General features: G+C 33.0%; 2 protein-coding genes across 6 annotated transcripts; both read right to left on the bottom strand.

The window, feature by feature from the left end:
- Positions 1 to 975: 975 nt before the first annotated feature.
- On the bottom strand, positions 976 to 7,702 carry LOC120270454 (DNA excision repair protein CSB). Its single transcript, XM_039277461.1, has 7 exons — positions 7,594 to 7,702; positions 6,878 to 7,030; positions 6,232 to 6,798; positions 5,690 to 6,083; positions 2,679 to 4,165; positions 1,806 to 2,261; positions 976 to 1,713 (listed from the first exon to the last, which is right to left on the bottom strand). Exons 2-7 carry the CDS (start codon positions 6,965 to 6,967, stop codon positions 1,057 to 1,059), a joined length of 3,651 nt encoding a protein of 1,216 aa, XP_039133395.1. The 5' UTR covers positions 6,968 to 7,030; positions 7,594 to 7,702; the 3' UTR covers positions 976 to 1,056.
- Positions 7,703 to 14,594: 6,892 nt separating this feature from the next.
- Positions 14,595 to 20,149, bottom strand: LOC120270405. Of its 5 annotated transcripts, none has more exons than XM_039277400.1 (7): positions 20,038 to 20,149; positions 19,155 to 19,219; positions 17,591 to 19,037; positions 17,234 to 17,485; positions 15,132 to 15,212; positions 14,858 to 14,987; positions 14,595 to 14,792 (listed from the first exon to the last, which is right to left on the bottom strand). In XM_039277400.1, exons 3-7 carry the CDS (start codon positions 18,842 to 18,844, stop codon positions 14,740 to 14,742), a joined length of 1,770 nt encoding a protein of 589 aa, XP_039133334.1. In that variant the 5' UTR covers positions 18,845 to 19,037; positions 19,155 to 19,219; positions 20,038 to 20,149; the 3' UTR covers positions 14,595 to 14,739. The 5 variants fall into 5 exon arrangements, 2 of the variants coding, with proteins under 2 accessions (XP_039133334.1, XP_039133335.1); XR_005539590.1 differs by lacking the exon at positions 14,595 to 14,792 and adding an exon at positions 15,831 to 16,022 and having other exon boundaries at positions 14,969 to 14,987; XR_005539589.1 differs by lacking the exon at positions 14,595 to 14,792 and having other exon boundaries at positions 14,920 to 14,987; positions 15,132 to 16,022.
- Between the last annotated feature and the right edge of the window lie 2,317 nt (positions 20,150 to 22,466).

Genomic DNA, 22,466 nt, shown 5'->3' with positions numbered 1-22,466 from the left:
GTGCAAAAACCACAGTAAACTCTAGTAGGAATGCATGCATGTCTGGTTCCTATAAAGAGAATCAAAAGAGAGTGATCACGAGATAGTTTGTAAGTTCATGAGGTATCTCTCAGTCTCAGAAAGTAGCAGAGATTCTCTCAACACTCTGCTTCTCTTTCAAAAGCTCATGCACTATCACTGTCTTCATGGATAATCCACAACTTATGAACAGCACCTGATTCTCTCTGTTCTTCACTCTTAAGGTCATAATATGGAAATTAAAAATTAATAATTAAAAATCAAATTAACTTTGTTGTTTCTTCTTATTGTTTTGTTGTAGAGTGTGTACAGAACAGCTCTGTTTTTTAAATCCAGAGACAAAGAGAATCTTGTACAAGCCCTTTTTTTGGTTTCTTGTTGTGAAAGAATAGAGTTCATTATGTTAAAAATAAAATTCAAATTCAACCAAATTCTTCACCAACAAACAATCCAAGACTCCTCAAAGGGTTTACAGCTCAACAGCATTGGCCCACTATATAAAAGATTGAATAATTGAATTTCTAGTATGTGCGCGTACTCCTGGCTGTATATGCTCGTTTGTCATATTTGTAAAAAAAAAAAAAAATCTAGAACTCTCCCCACTATATAAAAAATTGAATAATTGAATTCTTAGTATGTGCGCGTACTCCCGACTGTACATGCTCGTTTGTCATATTTGTTAACATCTAGAACTCTCCGTATGAAATAAGTCACTTCAAACACATTTATTGCATGATCTCCAGATAATTTGGCCTACCGAGCGAAACCGATGACTTTATGGTCGCAACAGCTAAAATTAAGTTCCATTAAAGAGAGTTGCCACAAGGGTAGAACAACTAAAAAAATTAGCCAAAAAAAAACCACTGATTTTTACTTGAACTTAAATATCTGTATGTACAAGAGATTGGTGATGACAGTCAAAATTTTGTGATATCAGAAATTGATTTATACATTTTATTTTTCCTTTCTTTTTTTTTTTTCTGTATATGACCAAAAAGTTTGATTCGGATATTTCTTGTTGCTCCATTTGTAGTATCTTCAGTTATAGTCAGGTTTCAAAACCCATCTGGATCCATTAGAATCTTTCTCTAATGTTGCTATTTCCTTGAGGAGATTCTTGAAAAGAGCCAAATCTTTTGACTGAACTCTATCCTTGAAATGCTGTGTAATGCTTGCCGAATCCGTGACGCCGCCTCTCTGCTGAATAAATGTGCAGAGCTGACGAATCAAGACCTCCGGTTGCACGATCATGAACCTGTTTGTCAGTCTTGATCCCCGGTTGTTTTCAGAAATCTCCGCCCGATGATTTGAACTAGACGATAAATCTAAGTCTTGTTGGAGTGCATCACTGATAGCTCTTTCTTGTCTGCCTTTAATCTTTGCTAAGAGTTCAGCTGATGACAAAGCCTTGTTTGTGGAAAACCCAGCAGAAAAACCAGAAGATGTGCTTGGTCTTAGTGGGCGTACCAACTGGCTATTCACAGTAGAACCGAATTTCTTCCGGACGGATGCTGGTGCACCGGCAGCACCAGATCTTCCAGTCCATGTAGGAAGAGCAAAACTTTCACGACTTCTGATCATTCGTGATTCACGTAAAGCTTCAGCTGCCCGTTGTGCTACTTTGGCCGCTTCCTCTTCGAGTCGCATCTTATCATTGTCATTCGCATTCATAATTGCGTCATGGTTCATTGCACTCTGGAAAACAACAAGAATTCCAAGTCAGAGAGTGAATATAATGCTTACTGCTTAAATAGAATCAGTAAACACAAATGCGGAATTAGTCTGACATGAATCCCATTAGCATCAAAGAGGCTCCTCAATATATCTGTTTCTTCCTCTACTTCACTCCCATTAACGGTCTCTTTTCCTTTCTTTGAGGACATTGACGTTCTTACTTCAGAGGAGTGTGGCCCATTTGCAGATGAAATAGAAGCAGCAATAGATACAGATGAAGGGGCTGGTTTGTCTTGGCCGACCTCAAGATTTACCTCTCCGGACAATTGTTTGAAAATGTTTGATGTCTCTGTTGAATTACCCTCCGAATCATTTTGCAAAGTGAAGAGATCTCGCATGTCTCTAGCTTTAAAGAATCTCTTTTGCTGAGGGTTCTTCAATATCTTGTTTGTGAGGAAGTGTTTGTAAATTTGCCTGTGGTAAACCTTCTCTTCTATAGTCCCTCGGGTGATCAATCTATAAACTGTCACATCCTTTTTCTGTCCAATACGCCAAGCACGTTCTCTTGCCTGTTACATGCACAAATTTATGCATGAGTCATATGCCTACAACGCACTTCAAATGCGCGAAGACCTTCATGATCTGACCCAATATATCGCCACTTCAATTGTAAGAGAAACTTCATAATACAAAATTCATTTTACTGGTTCTCGAATTGATATTCTGATAAATCCTCCTATTATGCAGCTAGCTGAGCTCACCAACTTAGCATAATGAATAAAATGATAGAAAAGATCATCAAATGTTTTTTTACTGTTAAAATATGAATAGCATATAGATGTCAGCAGGTGTAAATGTTTTTTGGTATGAGCAACAAAGATATTTAAAACCAATCCTAGAAGGTTGAAAACAGAATGTCCAAGCAAAATTCATTAATCTTTAGACTCATTAATATCCTGATTCAAGATAAGCAGGATTGCCCTTACCTGCATGTCTGTAGAAGGATTCCAATCAGGATCATATATGATGACCCTGTCAGCACCAGTCAAATTCGTCCCCAGGCCACCAACTTTAGTAGTCAAGATAAAAATAAAGACATCGGATGAGTTATTGAATTCATCTATGAGTGCCATACGCTGCTTCACAGGAGTATGACCATCCATTCTCCGATAACTATACTCAGAAGAAATAAGGAAATTCTCCATAATATCTAGCATTTGTTGTGTCTGGGTGAAAAGTAGGGCACGGTGCCCTTGCTCCCTCCAGACCTTTAGTACTTGCACCACCACCTTCATTTTCCCACTCCGTTCAGGATTTCCATAGTCTGGATTCTGAGCTGCATGCTCTCTTTCTAACAGATCAGGATGATTGCAAATCTTTCGCATGACATCAATTCCATATAGTGAGTTTCTATTTCCATCGAAAATTTGCTCCACCTCAGCGCTAGCAAGAAATGCTCGATAAGCAGATCGCTGGTCTGATGTTAGACTGCAGAAGAGGACATGCTCAGTTTTCTTTGGAAGCTGAGCATTCACGTCAGCTTTCATACGCCTAAGAAGGTATGGCATGATCAAGTCACGTAGGACCACTGCACATCTATAAGCAGTGGACACCTGAAGCGGTGAAGCATTTGCGTACCCACCAACAGAGATAGGAACAGCAAACTCTGTCTCAAATACGGGTAGAACACCCAACTTTCCAGGAAAGACAAAGTCAAATAGCGACCAGAGTTCTGCGAGTTTATTCTGAATTGGAGCACCAGTCATGATAATACGGTGAACAGTTTGTAGCTGCTTGCAAACTAGAGTAACTTCTGCATTTGGGTTCCTTATGCGGTGACCCTCATCAAGAATTGCATAACCCCATTCAATATCGAGCAACTTCTCCCCCCAAAGACGTAGTTGCTCATAAGTAGTAAGAAGCAACCCAGCTTCTGAGTTGACAATATGCTTAATTAAATCATCCCATCTTTTCTTGGACTTTGCTGGCAGAGGTTTCCCATCCTCACTATCGTATGAAGCTTCACTGTCAGAATCACTTTCACTGGCTTTTGTTAATCCATGCTTTCCATAGCCATGGGCAGAATCATGCAATATTTCAACTTTGAACTTAGGGTACCACTTTTTAGCTTCCCTTTGCCATTGTCTCAGAAGAGTCACAGGACAGATGACAATACTGGGCATATACATTTTACTATAATGGAGAGCGGCAAGAAATGAAATTACTTGAATAGTCTTACCTAGACCCATTTCATCTCCAATTATACCACCAGTTTTTTGGCAATGCAACTCCCACAGCCACTGAACTCCCACTTTCTGATAGTCAAAAAGTTGTGTATAGATAGAACTGGGGATTTTCAAGCCTCCTTCAAGGAGTACAGAAGGAAGCTCATCCTTCTCTTCCTCCTCATCATCATTTACATCTTGATTTTCCTCACAATCTGAGGTGGCAGAGTTACCTCTTGCATCTCCATCTAGAAAATAAAAATAAAATTATAGTGAAATGATGCATATCATAAGCCTAATGACATCAGCAATTGCCAAGAATTATATATCAGAAAAAATGAGCCCAGTGAATGGTCAAAGAAGCAGAAGCTGGCATCAATTAAAAACCATCAAGTGGTTTTAGTATAAACAAAAGCATTAATAACACAGTGTTATAACCTGCATACAAGGGTATAGTATCATTCTTTGTTACCATCAAAGAAATCATGAGGATAACTGCAGAATGAATTATTACAGATAAATTATTACTAAACCAGTATAGATTTCTTTATAACCAATAATATAAATTGCTTCATATTGCTCAAGTGGTCTTGCATTTAGCTCATTGTTAAATCAGACATGTTTCAACAATCAAATCATGATCATACGGAACAAGGTAAGAGGTGTTCTGGTCCGAAACAATTAATTCAATAAGAAAAATTACAGGAGGGCATTGCATGACTGACAACTATGTACGCATCTAATTCATTGACACATACAGAATGATACAACGCACTTTTTTCAAACTAATTCAAAGCATAAGAGATAATAATTTCCTTTCAATTTGATGGGCACATGTTTAGAGTCCCCAAGACAACTAGTTACAGGTTCCGGCAGAAGAAGTCAAAAGAGATAAGTGATGCTTGATGATGGTAGGAAACATAATGGCAGTCAAATAGGACATATCACACATGCGGAGTATTCTAATTGTAGGAGGATATCATGGTTGGTGTAATAGCTTGATTATAGGAAATTTGCATGTAGCCCTGGCTGTAAAAAAAGAATAGCCATATGGTGTTTGGGTACTCAGTCCTGTGAGCGGTCTTATTTCTATTGTAATTTTATACTTCCCAAGAGCTATTAATTAATCATACTTTTCTTGTTTCATGGTCCAAGCCCCACAAGAGTTTATACACCATGGGTATTTAGTTCTTTTTCTGTCCTAATAGCCAATATCGAGAGAGAATAACTGGTCAAAAAAAGCAACTTGTTTAAACAAATATTTCAGGTGAAATATGAAACATACAGCTTTTAAGAACATTAGTAGTGCAAAACTGAACAAGAAGCCAATGTCTCCATATACAATGAACAATGAAACAGAGTGCATAAGAAAATACATAAAGTTATTAATGCCTTTTCATGCTAACTACTAAGGGATGGGTTGATAAGCATACCACTTTCTTTAGAACATCTCTCCACGCTTAAAACGGCCATTCTCCACATTTTTGGTCAGTTAGAGGTCTCTTATACAAGTGGATTGTAAAGCATAGAGCTCATCAAAACAAACTCATCTTCCAATCAAACAAACAGAATATTTGTAACCAATATGCATATCAAAAAGCATCAAAAGCTAGTAACAACAATGTAAAAGAGACAGATGTCTCCAATCTCCATATGCATTAATTATGAGATACAAAGCATTAATAGAAAATACAACATTTCAAAAAATATGAAAATATTAACAGCGTGAATTAATGATTTTTCCATGCCAAGTAATGGGAAGATAAGCATACCATTTTCATCAGAAAATCTCTCGCTTAAATTGTCCTTTCTCCATCTCTTGTCAGGTAGAGGCCTCCTATGCTTTCTACGCTTTTTGTTTTGCTTCTCTAACTGCTCAGTTCTCGGAGAACCTGGGTGTTTTAAAGGTGTCCTTAGTCTTTGAAAAGGTCGAGTGGGGACATCAACTCCAGGTAAGGTTTTTGCATCAATCAGTTTGGTTGTTGGACGCGCTTGTGCAAAATCAGACATAGACTGAACCACTTTAGCAATGCTAGCTGAAGTAAGATCATCGCTATCCGGAACACTTTGCCGTCTTGATGGACCAGGTTGCTGGACACGGCGCTCAAAGCCTTTAAGCTTATGAAATGGGGTTAAAATGCCCTTGCGCACCAACTCATCCCTTTCCTATAAAAAACTAATATCAGCTCAACAAGGTTGCACGTTTCACATTTTACTTTTTCTCAATAATTACAATGGAGTAGGAAAGCGAAACAACCCTAACTATTTTATTTAATTAGCTAACAACGACAAATAGCAAAAACTGAGGGCTCACAGTTTCAATAAATCCACCAGAGGCTGCATCAAGAATGGCATCAAAATCTGCATCTTCATCATAATCGACTGTTTTCAAACTGTGCTTGGAACCCCTGTGAGAAGGCTCCCCTTCCTTTAACTTTTTCTTAGGCTTCAGTTTTCCTTTCACCAACTGATCAAGAACCTTTCCACATCCCACATCATCCAAAGGAAGATCTTTAGCAAAACTAGAAATTTCTTTTTGAAGCTGAACCCTAGTTTTGTTCAGGCTTCTTAGACGATCAGCAGCTAGTGCCTGCTGAAGTGTAATACCATCTGGAGCAATTTCAACAGCATGACATCCATGAGTGATATCTTCATCATCCCTGATATCCTTTTCACTTGAAAAGCTTTCCTCACTTTCCGCAACATATTTAGCCTTCTTAATACTAGAAGCAACAGCATCAATTTCGACTTCAACTGCACGCAATTTATTATGAAGTTTGACTCTCCTAACAGATGATGGATTTGTTTCATGTTCATGATCAGCCTTCTGCTCCTCAGAGCTTTCCTTGGGTTCACTTGCATAACCAGAGTCATTTTTTGCCTGCACAAAACCAACATTTCACTGTATTTGCCACAAAATTATTACAACCACTGCATAGTAAAAGATTTGAATAAGTTACCTCCGCAATAACTTTCCGTTCAATATCTTCTGGATTGGCAGACGCAACACCCAAGCTACTTAACAAAAGTTTGTCCTCATCATCATCCATGCTGCAATGTAAATTTCATACAACTACACCGCTATAGCACAATGTCACCAATCATGAGCAACCTACAAAGGCAAGAGAAACAGCCATGTCATTCACACAATCCACAACAAAGTTACTAATCAAATAAACAATTTTTGGCATATGATAAAAAAGGGACGAATAGATGCAATAGAAATATTAAGTGCCTTAATGCCAATGTCTCCCCCTCTTTCAAGAAAATAAAAACCAAGACTTTTGCATAACCAGGAAAGAAATTGTTTGCCAAACCAACCCAATCCACTGAAAAGCTTCCTTACAAGAAATCGACAATTTTTGGAATATTCAATGCTACAATGGATTCCACAACCATTGCTCATCCTTTTCACAGCACAGAACAAGCATCATGATCTAAACAATGAAAGCAAAACAAAACATCAAATCAAAAATCAATTTCAAATCAACAAAAAGCCAGAGCTACGCCAATTCAAGTCCTACGCCACATCGAATTCATCGAAAGACACAAACCAAGAGCTCGAATTTCAAATTGTACATCATAATCTTAGGAAGAAAGCATGAGAAAAAGGGGGGAAATCGAGCATATGGCATTGCCAATGCACAGGCAAGCGAGATTGAAGAATCACTAACCAGGGATTCAGAAATCTTTCCGCATTGATGCATCGCGCGAAGAAAAATCGCGGTGAAACCCTAAATTTTGCGAAAAAGCGATGCAAAGCGAGGAGCTTTGCCGCATGTTCTGGTTTGGAACTTGACGAAATAGAGAAAATCTTTTACATAATACCCCCTTGGAAAATTTGTTATTACAACGCACCCTCTCATTTTTAACAAATAGTATGCGGTGGGAATACTCTATTTAATTCTTCCTCCCGTTTTTCTTACTTTTATTTTAACTAATTCAAATAGATTAATAAAATCGGTTAAAATTAGTTATTAATATAAAATTTTTAAGATCAGTTGAAATAATATTCCTACACTTGCTAATCCTGTTCTCCCAAGGATAATAGCGTCAATTGCTTCCAATGCTGTTGTTTCTTTTGACCTTGCACTACTTGTTGACCACTTTCATAAGAAATATAGCATATTCATGAATAACTTAATAATTAGTTGATAACCTTATATATAACCAATTAACCATTATAGGTCCTTGATAAAAATGACTATTATCAAACATCTATCTATATTTGTTATAAATAATTCTCCATCTCAAATCACTAATGAAAATATATAAAATAATGATGACATTCTTTTAAAAAATATTATATATATATTTTTTTAATTTGTAATAATTAATAATACAATGATAGTCTTGTGATTTTTTGTTGTCAAGTTTATATTTAATTAAAAAGTAGTTTGGATGTATATTATAATTGAGCGATGCTATTTTTACCGAATAGATTTACCGAATAGGTTTCTCGAATGACGTAGATGCCCAACTTGTCATCCGCATTCTCATCCACGTCATTATTTTTTTATATAAACTTTAAATTTGAACCTTAAAAATTCTTAAATACTTTAAAATTTTCAAAAAATTTTTATAAAACTATATCTAAAATAATAAACCCAAATACTACAAAATCTATACCTTAAAAATCTAAAAATTTATACCCTAAATAATAAATACTAAACCCTAAACCCGAAGCCCTAAACCCCTAAACCCTAAATCCTATGCCCTAAACCCTAAACAAGAAATCACAAACCCCTGCGGGGTTTGTGATTTTCAATTTAGGGTTTAGGGAGGGGTTTTCGGTTTATCATTTACATGTTTATCTTTTACGATTAAATGTTTAAATTTAGGATTTAGATAATAAAGCGAAATTAAATTCTTTTTAAAAAACAAATATAAAGAAAGAATGACATGGATGCTGACATGGATGTTAACTTGACATCCACGTCATTCGGAAAACCTATTTGGGAATTACTCATAAAAAAAATTATATTAATTTTTGAACTATAATTATAATGAGTAATAATGTTTTTACCGAATAGATTTCCCGAATAAGTTTCCCGAATGACGTGGATGTTAAGTTGGCATGTCAGCATCCACGTCATTCTTTCTTTATTTTTTTTTTTAAATTAATTTCTTTTTATTATCTAAATCCTAAATTTAAACATTTAATCGTAAAAGATAAACATGTAAATGATAAAGTGAAAACCCATCCCTAAACCATAACTGGAAATCACAAACCCCCGCAGAGGGTTTGTGATTTCTTGTTTAGGGTTTAGGGCTTAGGATTTAGGGTTTAGGTTTAGTATTTATTATTTAGGGTTTAAAATTTTAGATTTTTAGGGTATAGATTTTGTAGTATTTGGGTTTATGATTTTAGATATAGTTTTATAATTTTTTTTTAATTTTAAGTATTTAAGAATTTTTAAAGTTCAAATTTGAAGTTTATATAAAAACAAATAATGACGTAGATGAAGATGTGGATGACAAGTTGGGCATGGTAAATCTATTCGGTAAAAATAGCATCACTCTTTTTTTATGACAATGGATAATATAAATAGTAAAATTTTGAATCTCAATAAACACATAAAGACTTTTTTTTTTTAAGATTACATTTTTTTAAAATATTTATTTAAATAAGTATTTTTTAAATTATTCACCAAAATACGTAAAAAGTGCCATGCCATGCATGATACTTGCATGGTACTTTTTGCTCATGGTGCTTTTTCAATTTTTTTTAAATCTTATAATATGTTTTTTATATAATATTTTACATTTAGAATATTATAAATGTTTTGAAATTAAATTTTTTCTCACAACCTATTTAAATTTTACAATGATTTTTTTAATATAATATTTTATGTTGAAAGTGCTTATAAAATTTTTTAATTTAAATTCTTTCTCACAACCCTATTTAAATGTTGACAGTTAAAACCTGCAACCATTAGATGTTATGGCGGTCAAATTTATTTATTTATTTAATATTGTTCTTTTTTTTAACTGTCCCCAATAAAAAAAATCATTTTCAATTTTTTTCATGACAAACCCATATCATACTCTAAATGGATGAAAAGGATTACATACAATTACATATTACGAATGATTACTTAGACTAGGTGCATTAGGATAATTAAAAAATTTTAAATAGGGGTTGAAAAAAAGAATTTAAATTAAAAAATTTATAAGGACTTAAATGCAAAATATTATATAAAAAAACTATTGTGAAATTTAAATAGGGGATGTGAGGAAAGTTTTAATTTAAAAAATTTATAAGGTTTTAAATGTAAAATATTATATAAAAAGCATATTATAAAATTAAAAAGAAAATCTGAAAATTTTGGTAGAAATATTTAAAAAACGCGTTTTTAAGTAAATATTTTAAGAATATATATATATATATATATATATATATATATTAAAAATCCATACATAAAAAGGTCTATAAATAAATAAATAAATAAATTTTTTAGATCAATTATTGAATAGACCAATGGTATGACACATGAGTGCTAAAGGGAAGGGTAAAAATTATTTAAAATCTATTTATTTTCATATATGTCAATATCTTAAATGTAAGTGTTTCTTGTTAATAAATAAATAAATAAATAAATAAAATGAGCATGCTTCCTAGAATGTAAAGAAATTGATTTTCTTTTTATTTTTCTTTCTTTTTTGGACAAGAATTGTAAAGGGATTGATTTGAAAGGGTTAGTGATAAGATGCCTTAATTTTCCAGATATAATTCTGAATAAAATGATTCTTGCATTCCTATCACTTGGAAAGGCATGACTTTAACGGGCCCTAAATAAAAATAAAAACAAAAAATAAAAAATAAATAAATAATAAATAATAAAAAAGTCAAATCCCAACAACAAGAGAGGGAACAAGGATTTTGTCTAGTGGTGAGTGGCATTGACTTTGTTTTGAGAAATAATATATGCTCATAAAAGTCCCTTTGGATGAGGGGTTTTTCTGAAAGTTAAATCAACATTTTCAGACACTTTTGAGTGTATGTTGGTCATTTCATGGTGAAATATCATTCCTTTAGTTTATAAATGAATTAAGAACTCTAAATGACCATGTGCCACAAGTTAGATTTATAATCCACTAATATTAAAATAAAAAATAAAAAATAAAAAAATTTGGGGCCAATATTGGTATAGTCCAATTGTATGACGTGGGAGTCCATGCAGGAGGTTGAATCTTTTCTTATGAATGGTGAATAATGTTTAAAAATAAAAAAAATAACTTTTAAAAAATAAAGTACTCAAATATTTAAAAAAATTTTTTGGAAAAAACTACACAAATAAATTATGAAAATATATTTAATTTTTAAATATATTAGGAGAGTCTATACGGTATAATTGCTACGTTAATATATTAGTAAGAGAATATGGAATTATATATTGTTAGTTGATAATAATGTTCTTGGTTTATAACATTTTATTGAGAAAGATTTTTTTTTTTTTAATTTAACAATGCCAATTTATATGACTAGTATTATATTTATTAAACTATAATTATATATATATTATGAGTCTATATAAAATATATTATCATCTAATTTAATTTTTCATCGAGTAATATTATTATTTATGAGATTTTGTATATAGAATATCTAACTATTAAAATAAATTTTTTATATTTTTATTGATGATATATATATATATATATAATCATGGAGAATAATTGTCCAACAGTTTTATTTTTTAAATATTATGTTTTAATAAATTCACACTCACTCATGCATTATAAAGACAGACGATTGTTGTCCTTTTAAATAAAAATAAATAAATAAATTATGTTTCATATCTTTTTATTCTTTATGCTCCTCTATCCATGATTCCATCTTCTAATGAACCATAGTCTCATATTTACAAAGTAGTTATGGTATCGGAGTGAGAGAACGCATATGCACTCATTTCACTGAGATTTATTATAATATTTTTAATGGATGATTTATCATATTTTTCTTCATTCATGGTTTACTTTTAATTAAATAAAATGTTTTATCCCTGCAATATATGAGATAATGTTACTCCTTAGACATTTTAACTTCCTTTCAATCTGCCTTTCAACTAGCTTCTTATACTTTGCAAACTCTTCAAAACACTTGAGACTTTCTTTTGATGAAATACACCCAGTTGTTTTACCTCTACAATAGTTACAATAATCATTCCACATCTACACTTTTTCCCCCTAAAATGAGAGACTAGGCCGCTAAAAAAAATAGGAACGATGCATAAACCTCAATAGAGTAAGTGGGGGCAAGACTCACACACACATGAATACTGAAACCATCCACACACAACCACTACTCATACTCCAAAAAAAAAATATGCACTCACTTGTGATTTTAACATTCACTAAAAATAATTGTAAAAAATTCTAATGGAGACCCGGATCCTGATAAACCATTTGGTCGTTGGTTCCACATCTACAATATGCTCATGGTTTATTATGTGAATATCATTTCCATACATATCATCTCTATTGGAGACAATAACTTCATCATTCCTACAATTAACTTCCTCAACATTAACATTAAGCCTGCTTTTTTGAATGAAGTGTTGGGGAAGTGGGGGAAGTGGGTTGACTTCCCCCATCTCATATGTTCATTTGTCCAGAAGTGGGGAAAGTGACACTTTCCCCATTTCTATCTGAAGTAGATTTTGAACTAAACCCACTTCAACATTTTTCTGAAGTGGGGGGAAGTGAGCCAATCTATAAATCTCACTTCCCCTCACTTCCAAAGTCTTTTTTAAATTCATACATCTTCACATAACACCTAAATTCTCCGTTTATATTCTCACTTTTTGACAAATGAACATCATAAGTGTTGGAAGTAATATGACTTCCTTCCACTTCAGGGAAATGGCACTCAGAAAATGAGGGAAGTGCCACTTCCCTGAAGTGGGGGAAGCGATATCACTTCCAGGACTTCTGTGTTCATTTATCAGAAAGTGAGAATAAAACCGAAAGGATTTAGGTGTTGGATGAAGTTCTATAAGTTCAAAAAAGACTTTAGAAGTGAAAAAGTTAGTTTTTATATATTGACTCACTTCCCCCCACTTTCAGTAAAAAAAAATACTGAAGTGGACTTAGTTCAAAATCCACTTCAGTCGGAAGTGGGAAGTGTCACTTTCCCCACTTCAGCATAAATGAACACCAGAAGTGGGGGAAGTCAGACCACTTCCCCCACTTTTCCTTGAAATGAACAGCCAATAGGCTCTAACTGCACCATCTCATCTTCAAATTGCCAATAATGCATTCAACATGGTTTCCAAGTAAAATGTGTCAAAAATTAAACAATTTCTTGTAATTGTTAATTAAATCTATATTGCCCATGTTTTTGTTCATGTAAATAATAACAACCATCTCAGTATGATGTAATAAAATTTAGAGTATCTACATATCCTACGTCCACAAATAATATTTGACCTTTTGGGTTCCACAAGTAATATTTGACTATTTAAAGATTTGAAAACTTTGGTCGAGCAAATGTTGTAAAACCCAAGCACCAAAAATGAAATCTTCTTAACCGGCTCTTACATATTGAAACATAAAGTCAAAATCACTTTGTGATAGTATTTGTTTTATGTTTAAGGGCCATAAAGCTTAACACTTCAAATAAATAGTAGCAAAAACATGTGTTCTATTAACAGCACCAATACAATCCGATAAAAAATTATTATTATTATTATTTTGGTTAAGATAGAATGGATAAAGAGAAATTACACAAATTTCCAATAAATATATACCTAACAAACCTGAAATATGGGAAAAAACAAAAAAGTTTGCATGATGTAGTTGTTAAAGTAGATTCTATGTATTCATGAGCAACGTCACTAATAGCTTTGAGCACTTTATTAAAATATCGACTAATTGTTTTCTTACTCATGTCTATCACGATTACTAGCATCATGTGCAAGAGTGTTTACAAACATTTCTAGTTGTTCCTCAACTAACATTTTTCTTTAGTTATGTGAAAGTTTGTGTTGCATGGAGATGTTTGCATATATCAGGAAATTTATTGTATGTAAATAGACCAAAATATTGTTAAGGACTAAATTTATAACAGCTACTTTTCAATAGTTCTTCTTCAGCATCTATTTTCACAAGTTACAACAGATATATTCTAATATATATATTTTTAACCATTATAATTATGTTTTGCAAGAAATATTTATTGTGCTCGATCAAACACTTATTCTGTAAAAATAAAATCTATAAGAATTTCCAAAATATTCAATTTTTAATATCTAATATTTTACTTTCCACCCAAACAAGCCCTAAAAAAATTACAGTGACTTGGAATGAGCACAGTATTCATTTTCAATTCCTTCAGAGCTTTTCAGTAAAGATGGACAATTTATGTACACTGATAGATTTCAAAGTAATTAAGAACTCTCAATTACTTATGTCGAAGTATTTCGGATCATCGGGGAAATCAAGCTCCACTCTTAACTGCCACAATGCCAAAACCGAAGCTTTGTTCAGATATAATCCAAATACGTCATAGAAACAAGTTCATACCGTCCCCTCATCAGCATCGGAATGTCGTTGAGGAAATACGACCCTCAAATCGTTGTACAAATAAAATCTCCGCTCTCCATTGAGGTCCATGCTGTTTTTGATTGGTGTCGAGAAAGGATCGGATTTGCACCTCTGCACCATCCTTGAGTTTTTCTTAGCCGTCGGGCATAAGAAACGGAGATGCAAAGCATAGCGAAGAACACCGGCGGAATTGCAGCTACCGCTGTTGTTTATCTTAGAGAAATTGGGAGTAGAACAACATGCATCTGATAGACCGTAAAAATTCAAACAATGCCTATTTTCTTTCGATTTCTGTGATTTTACGGCTATCGTCAGTAAATACACAACCTGTGAAATCAGAGGTTTCAATTATTTCAGTTCGAAATTTCAACAATGAATTAGAGTTTCATTACCATCACGACGTTCCGGTTTGCATTCCTTATCTTCACTTTCACTTTTTGAGCTTTGATCTTTGCTTCCTTTACTTGTAGTTGTTGTCATAGAACCAGTGGATGCTAAAGTGACCCTTTGTCGTATGAATGTCTGCTTAATTTTTCACAACAAAAATTACATTATGTCATCAATGAAATTTCTTAGTAATTTGCCAAAAGATTATTAGTGTCTTCAACTCTAGATAAACCACAAAAATATGTCGAAAATAAATGAACCGAAACCTAAGAGGCATACCTTGGTTCCAGTAGGCATGTCGCTTAAATCATAGTTGCAAAAGAAAGTGTGAAGAGGAGTCATTTCTGGATTGCTCACAACCTGTCAAAAGATGAAAATCAGAGGAGGAACAAGAACAAGTTTTTCGGATTTTATCGAGAAACAAAATTAAATTTGAAGAAATAGACATGATAAATAATGCTTGACAATCAGCAATGTATATAAAACACAGTAATCTGTTTAACTGTAAATATCAACAGTAACCAAATAAACATGCATATCTAACAAGACCTCAAGAATGTCAGAAAAATCTCAGCTATAGACAATTTAACTTTAAATAAGTTAAAACTAAGATGTGAGAAGACTGATGAACCACTAAAGATAAATCATTTCGACAGTTAGAAAACCTTTCCGTCAAATGCAATTGATAGAACTAAAACAAGTTAGAACATATGAAATGGTTCTAATTTTTTGCCTTTTGCCAGAATGAGAAACCAATCACATACCAGAATTGAATTGAGTCTATGATGATCTTTTGATTGAGGATACAGACTCTATTTACAAATCATAATTCTGGTCTAACATTATTCAGAAGACATATGCACACCGATAATTATGCACATGCTGGACTACTGTGGTTAGAAATGTCAAAAGCAATAAAGAAGAAAAAGGAATGGCCGAGAATCAAGTCACAGAAATTAATGGCAATATTTTACTTACTTTTGATGCACAGTGCTAGAGCCAACAGCATCATATTTCCACACTAAACTACAGTTTCTCCACAGGTAATAATCAGCTTTAAAAGTTGGTTGCGTTAGCAAGAATCAGCACACACTTCAACAAGTGATCACTGTTTTGCCTAATCTTCCTTGATTTTGGTTCTTGAGAACAACCCACTCCAAAATTGCATCTCTATTCATTGTATAAAAGTAAAAATTAAAAAGAGGACTGACTTGCAATCTCAAGATCCTCAACACTCAAGGTCTTCTTGTTACACTCAGCCTGTGCTGCAAAGTGATGATAAATTGCTCGTTGGGAAAACTGTCTTAAGAACTAAGAGGACAACAATGAACTTAGAACGCCTTCCTTCACCCACATTGTTAAATTAAATTACACCATTATCATGGACATTCCAAAGAAAGTTATTATTAGTTGCTCCACTTAATTTAGACTGATAAGTAAGAAGAAAATATAGCTTTCAAACATGAAATGCCTGCAAGCATTTATGAGATACCAACAACACTTATTGGTGCAATATATACATAGTACGTCTTTAAAGACAGCAAAGTTCAAGAAAGGGAGCTCTGCAGCTTCACTATATGCAGGGAGGGTGAAACTAGTAAGATGAAACATAAGCAACAGAAATAAAATAAACAACAAGATCATGTAAGACCAACTCATGGCAAAAAAGATATGGTACTTTTCACAGGATCTGTATCGTTTCACGTGTGCATAGGAGACTGCTACTTAAATGCAGGTGGACAGCACCAAGTATGTGAGGTATAAAAGTAAAATAACAATTTACTGATTTATAACCATTCTGTTGATAATGTTTCGAAAGTACTGGGGTGTTTGGACTTCAGATGAAGTATAGCAAATGAATAAAGCATCCAATTACAGGAACTGCCAGAAAAGACATTGTTCCATCATTGTTATTTAATACTTATTTACTCAGCCGTGAGGTTTCCAAAATCAGAGTGAACTTAAATAAATAAAAAAAAGTAAATGGTTCAGGCATCAAACAACTCATACAAGAGAGTTCACAATTGCTATTCAAGTGAGAGATCAAGAGTAGAGGAATATTGGGCGAAGAAAGAGTAGCCTATCGACATTCTAAAAAATTAACAAAAAAGAAGCAATTAGGATGGAAAGAGAGTGAAAGTTTCAGAAATTTGACTAGTCTAGGCTTATTGCAAATAATGGAAAATTGATAAAAAAAAAGAATGTCTAGGGAAAATGAGCAGACACGAACACAGACTTTCAGAATCACTTGGGTGACGGACCTAATTAGGCTTTTAAACAATAAGGCTGTGTTTCTAAATTCTTCCTTATAAATAATCATGGCAAATAAACATACCTAATTTTGTGACCAATCAATTTTTGAGGGCTAAGAAACCTAGTACCAGTTGTATGCGCCCTTTCATGGGTATGCGCAAGCGACTTCTGGCTGCTCGAGAATCATTGTTGCTCAGACTTCTCCTCAACTTTAGGCCTTTACACTTAATGGATGGTAAGCTCCCAGCAAGATCAATTGATGCATAGTACAGCAAGTAGTTATCTCCATCAACACTTGTCACACTAAAAGGAAGCTTCTGAGATGGTGGTGAAAAATTACCACCGGTGACATTTAGTACAGCTAGAAATCCGTCAATCCTCTGAAAACACAAGGAAAACAAATACATGCAAAATGAGAAGAATTCTTTAAGATCTGAGAACCATGATAAATTTTCTATGAAGAATAGCAGACAAATGACACAAACCTGATTGACGTTGCCGGATGAGAATCGACCAGTCAAGAGAGACTCTTCAAAGGAACCAACCAATGACCTCCGAACAGGAAGCCCACTCAAACTCCTAACAAACTTGTCACACCGAGGTTTGATGGCAGAATCAAGAAAAGATGCTTGGGTAAAACTGGAACTCCCCTGATAGATGAAATTATCAAAGTCACAACTTGTGCTACATGCATCTTCCTCTGATGCAAAAAGATTTCCAGCAACACCATGATCAGCTGATCTATCAATGTCAATCAAGGTTGAAAAGTCATTTGCCATGTCTTTCAAGATGTCTCTTTGAAATTCAGCAGCTTTTATTCTTTCAGGCAACCTAGGACCTAGAGGTGACATGGATAGTGATCGTGCATAGACTTTTCTTGGAGATACAGATATTGTCCTCATAAAAGCTTGTAGTTCACTTCCTTCTTTAGAGTAATCTACACGTCCAGATATCTGATAATCACGAACAAAGGATCCATTATTATCAAGCAAGGGGCCATCAGTGAAAACACCACCGGCATACGTATCACATTTGCTAGCCAACAAACTAGTCAGTTGCGAGCATTTACTAGTCACACTGATTGAAGCTTTAGAGAAATCACTGCTTCCTACGTTAGCTTTCTTACAATCATGCGAATTAGTGATACTCTCTGTTTTAATCAAGTTCCGGAGATCAATTTGCGTGTTGCCACTTCCAATGTTTAATGGCTCACCACGGAAATGGTGACTTAGCATGCTGCTCAATGGAGATAACAAGCGTTTTCTTGCTTGATGACCATTAGAGTTGGTGAAATTATCAGGCATTGTGAGGGATGTTGCAGGATGAACTCCATCCTCCAAACTGTTCTCTGGAACATCATCCAGTGAACCAAGGCAACCTGATTCAAAGCCAACAATCCTAGGTATTGGACTTTGAACACACCGTCCCACTTTAGATGAGGACAAGCAAATTTCATCCCTTGCCTCGATTAAAGGGCAATGAAGGTTACCAGCTCCATCTTTGATACTTTTGCATCTATTCAGACCATCTAACCCTCTGGGAAATTGAAAGGTGGTTTTCCTTTGAAAATCTCGAATGGATGCACTTGGAAAATCTGCGAGGGTTCTACTATTAGTGCTTCCTCCAATCTCATCAAAATCACAACTTTCCTCATCGCCATAAAAAGGAGGAGACGATACAAATGTGTTTACTGATGTTGTAACTTCAGTTATTTCCGAGTCCACGTGTGGCAAACCCATTGCACTTTGAATACTGACTTCTCACACCTTTTTTTTAATCCTGTTGGTCTATAGCTGACAAATTCTCAGGCAGAGACAGTCCACACTGTCTAGTTCCTTGAAAATGAAATGACCGGTTGCTAAACTGAGATATGGTTCTAGAAAAGCTATAATAGACAACTCCAAAGTCTGAAATCCAGCATATTATCATCATCTACACAAAGACCACCATTTATTCAGCAGTTATGACTCCTCAATGATGTTAATATTGATGCCACCACAGGAAGAGTTTAGAACACAAATAAGAATAGCAGAAATAGAAGCATCAAACCTCAAAATCAATAAGCAATGAGGCATTGCCATATCATAATTGCTCAAAGAAGTAAATTCTGAGTCCTGAAAGAACAGCAGGAAGCACAAATTAAAAATACATCAAATCTTTATTCAAATGAAGGGCTACATCCTAGATTCACAATATTATCAAAATCAGCAGCATCTTTCTTGCCTTACTCAATTGAATGAAAACTTAGTTAGGATGTCTCATATACTTATATGATTTCATCTTAAGTTAACCAATAAAGTTTGATGCATCCCATAAGGATCAAAAATCTATAAAAAAAAATAAAGAAAAGAAAATTCCCAATTTGGGTCAAGATCAAAGCTTTGAACTACTAAGTAAGATTGAAGAAATCAGAGACATTAATCAGAACATCTATCCAACCCACTTTTTCTCCTTTCACTGATTCACTGATTCACTGATTAGCAAATCATCTTCAAAACATCAAATTAAAGCAAAATGGGGAAGAAACTGAGGCACTTTGTTCATCCACAATAAACAAGAAAAAGAAATCAAGAAATCAAGAATCAGCTATCTCAAGGCTTGAACCACAAAACTGAAATCAAATTTATAAAAATACAAATAACAAAAAGAGTCATTTCCCATCTGAATCTCTCTAAATAAAACTCGATAAAAAAATCTCAACCCAACAAAACAAATTAACAAAAAACATTAAAAAAAACAAGAAAAAAAACTGCCATACGATTCTACAACCGATCGAAGTATAGAAAAAAAAACACCCAAAACATACCACTTTCTCTCAAATTCATACAGAAACCCACAAATTTATTCAAATATAAACTCAAAATTTCACTGAAAAATCATTTTTTTTTAAAAAAAAAACCAATCCATAACACGATCTCTCCAAAAACACCACCTTTCTCCTCATTTTCACTCTTAAATCGACTGAAAAGCCCCTCAAATTAGCCAAACTCCCAAGCTCTCCACCTCCTCTCCTCCTTCCTCTCCTTTCCCTTCTCCACAACTCCCATATATATCCTCTCTCTCTCTCTCGCTAAAAAAGAGGTTTTTATACCCGTATTTTCCATGTATTTTTTAAAACCATGGACACATGTTCCGCGGGACATTTATCTTAAACTAGTCCACTAAACAAGAAAATTCTTGAATAAAATAATATTTATGATCTTGAATTTATTAAATAAAATACTAAAATTTATGATCTTGAATTTTTTTTTTTTTAATCCTTGAATTTCCCTTGACCAATTCCTCACTAATATCTGAAAATCTTCATTTCTCTGATTAAATTATGTAATTTCATTTATTACAATATTTGCCCATTTTGTCCTAAATAATATTCACATAATATTTTTTTTCCAAATACAATAAACACATATCTGGTGGAGTGAGTAATGTGTATCACCCGAGAATTTAATCGTTCAGTAAGTGCACTTTCATCAAATAACATGAGATTCGAATTGCAAACCTGTACTCATAATCAAAAACCTGTTACTATCATTACATTCAACAATATTTGAAATCAGATTTTTAAATCCTCACACAAATGCTATTTAGTAGTGGGGTCAATGCCAATAGACTTAATCTTTTGGTGGATTAATAAAATTACATTTAGTTTCTTGTAAAAAAATTGATTAACAAAAAATGTTATTTTGAATTTTATTCAAATACATAATTTTGAAAGCCCATTTTTTGTTTCATAAAATTTAAATACCCGGGAAGTAGTCTTAAATTATTAAACTTTATTTAATTTATTTTTCTAAAAGAAGATCTTGCCAATAATAATTATAATAATAATAATCAATATACAATGAATTACAAGCATTAATGGAAGGTTGGAATAATTTTAAAAGGAACCATTGATTTTGTCATTGCCACAAATCACCAACTTGATGAATACGCCATTGTTTTTTTTATGTCACTTAATTTTTGGATCTAATACAAATGGATCATGATAAAGCAAAGCAATTAAAATTTTAAATTAATCAATTATACAAAAATATATATATATATATATTCCATGGAATGAATTCATTTAATCATCCAAAACTCCTTTTAATTTTATAAAGTAAATTTATGTAATTTTTATAAAATTATGATTTATTTTTTTTATTAAAATAAAATTATATTGAAAGTTCTGATTTTAGAAATTGTGACTATAGATTGAACTTTTCAACATTAAATATTGTGGAAAAACTCATCAATTTTGTCCATCTCTAGTCAAACAAGTACATTTAGGGTTGGTTGGGAAAGCACTAGAAAAGGGTTTTGGGTCATGAAAAATACATGTGCATTTACATTATTTTGATAATTTTTTTTATTCACTTAATAAAATGTTTTTGTAGTTCTTTATATTAAATGTTTGATAAATAGCCGGGCATAGAAATTATTTAATTTCTCTATTATTTTTTTTAACAAATAGATAATCCCGATTAATTAAAAAATGTGTGCGAAATTAATACCTCTACGTGAATTGCAAACTGGCACCGGATTATCTCTTCTCATGAGATCCAGATTAAAGTTGCTAATCACCCATTTTGTTAAATGTTTTAGTCTTAATCATAATATATATATATATATATGGATATTAAAGCAGAAAGTGGGTAATTAGAGTTAAAAAGATGCTTGATCCTTGCTTGACTTTTGTGTTTTTAAGACTAAATCAGCATTAAAATATTATATCTAACGTGGCAACCAATATTGTTATTAATCAATTCTAGTTAATCTAACCAAACTCTTATTATTATTATTATTATTATTATTATTATTATTATTATTATTATTATTATTATTTTTACAAAGTAAATCAGCTTGACTAAACCTATAATCATAAATATATGTGCAGAGAAGCCAAACATTGCCCTCACTCTTCACAAGAGCGAAAAATTGAGCTCAAATCCACTTTGAACTATTTCTTTTATTCCACGAATGTATATTGACTTTCTTTAAACAAAATTCCAAAAAATAATAAAAATAAAGAAAAAAGCCTTTCTCTTAAAAATAAATAAATAAATAAATGTAAGAAAACCTTTTATTTATAATAAAAATGATTAATTATGATAGTTAAACTCTTACCTAAAACAACATTCACTATTTTGGTAGTCCAAAAAATCGATCGATGGATCGAAGACCAATAAAAACTGTAACATAAAACAACTTAACTATTATGTAATAATTAAATTATTATATCCAAATATAAATATGGGTTTAATTTTTTGAATAATCACTAAAGTTTGGTAAAGTTACAGTTTGCTCACTCAAGTTTGATTTGTTTCTAAATAATCAGCAAAATTCTTAATTGTTTGAATGTCATCGAGCGATTCGAGCGTT

Source organism: Dioscorea cayenensis, chromosome 10, assembly GCF_009730915.1.
Source record: "Dioscorea cayenensis subsp. rotundata cultivar TDr96_F1 chromosome 10, TDr96_F1_v2_PseudoChromosome.rev07_lg8_w22 25.fasta, whole genome shotgun sequence".
In the NCBI taxonomy this organism is placed as follows: Eukaryota; Viridiplantae; Streptophyta; class Magnoliopsida; order Dioscoreales; family Dioscoreaceae; genus Dioscorea; species Dioscorea cayenensis.
The sequence above is the reverse complement of the archived record's forward strand: the minus strand, read 5'-3'. Positions and strand labels throughout refer to the sequence as shown.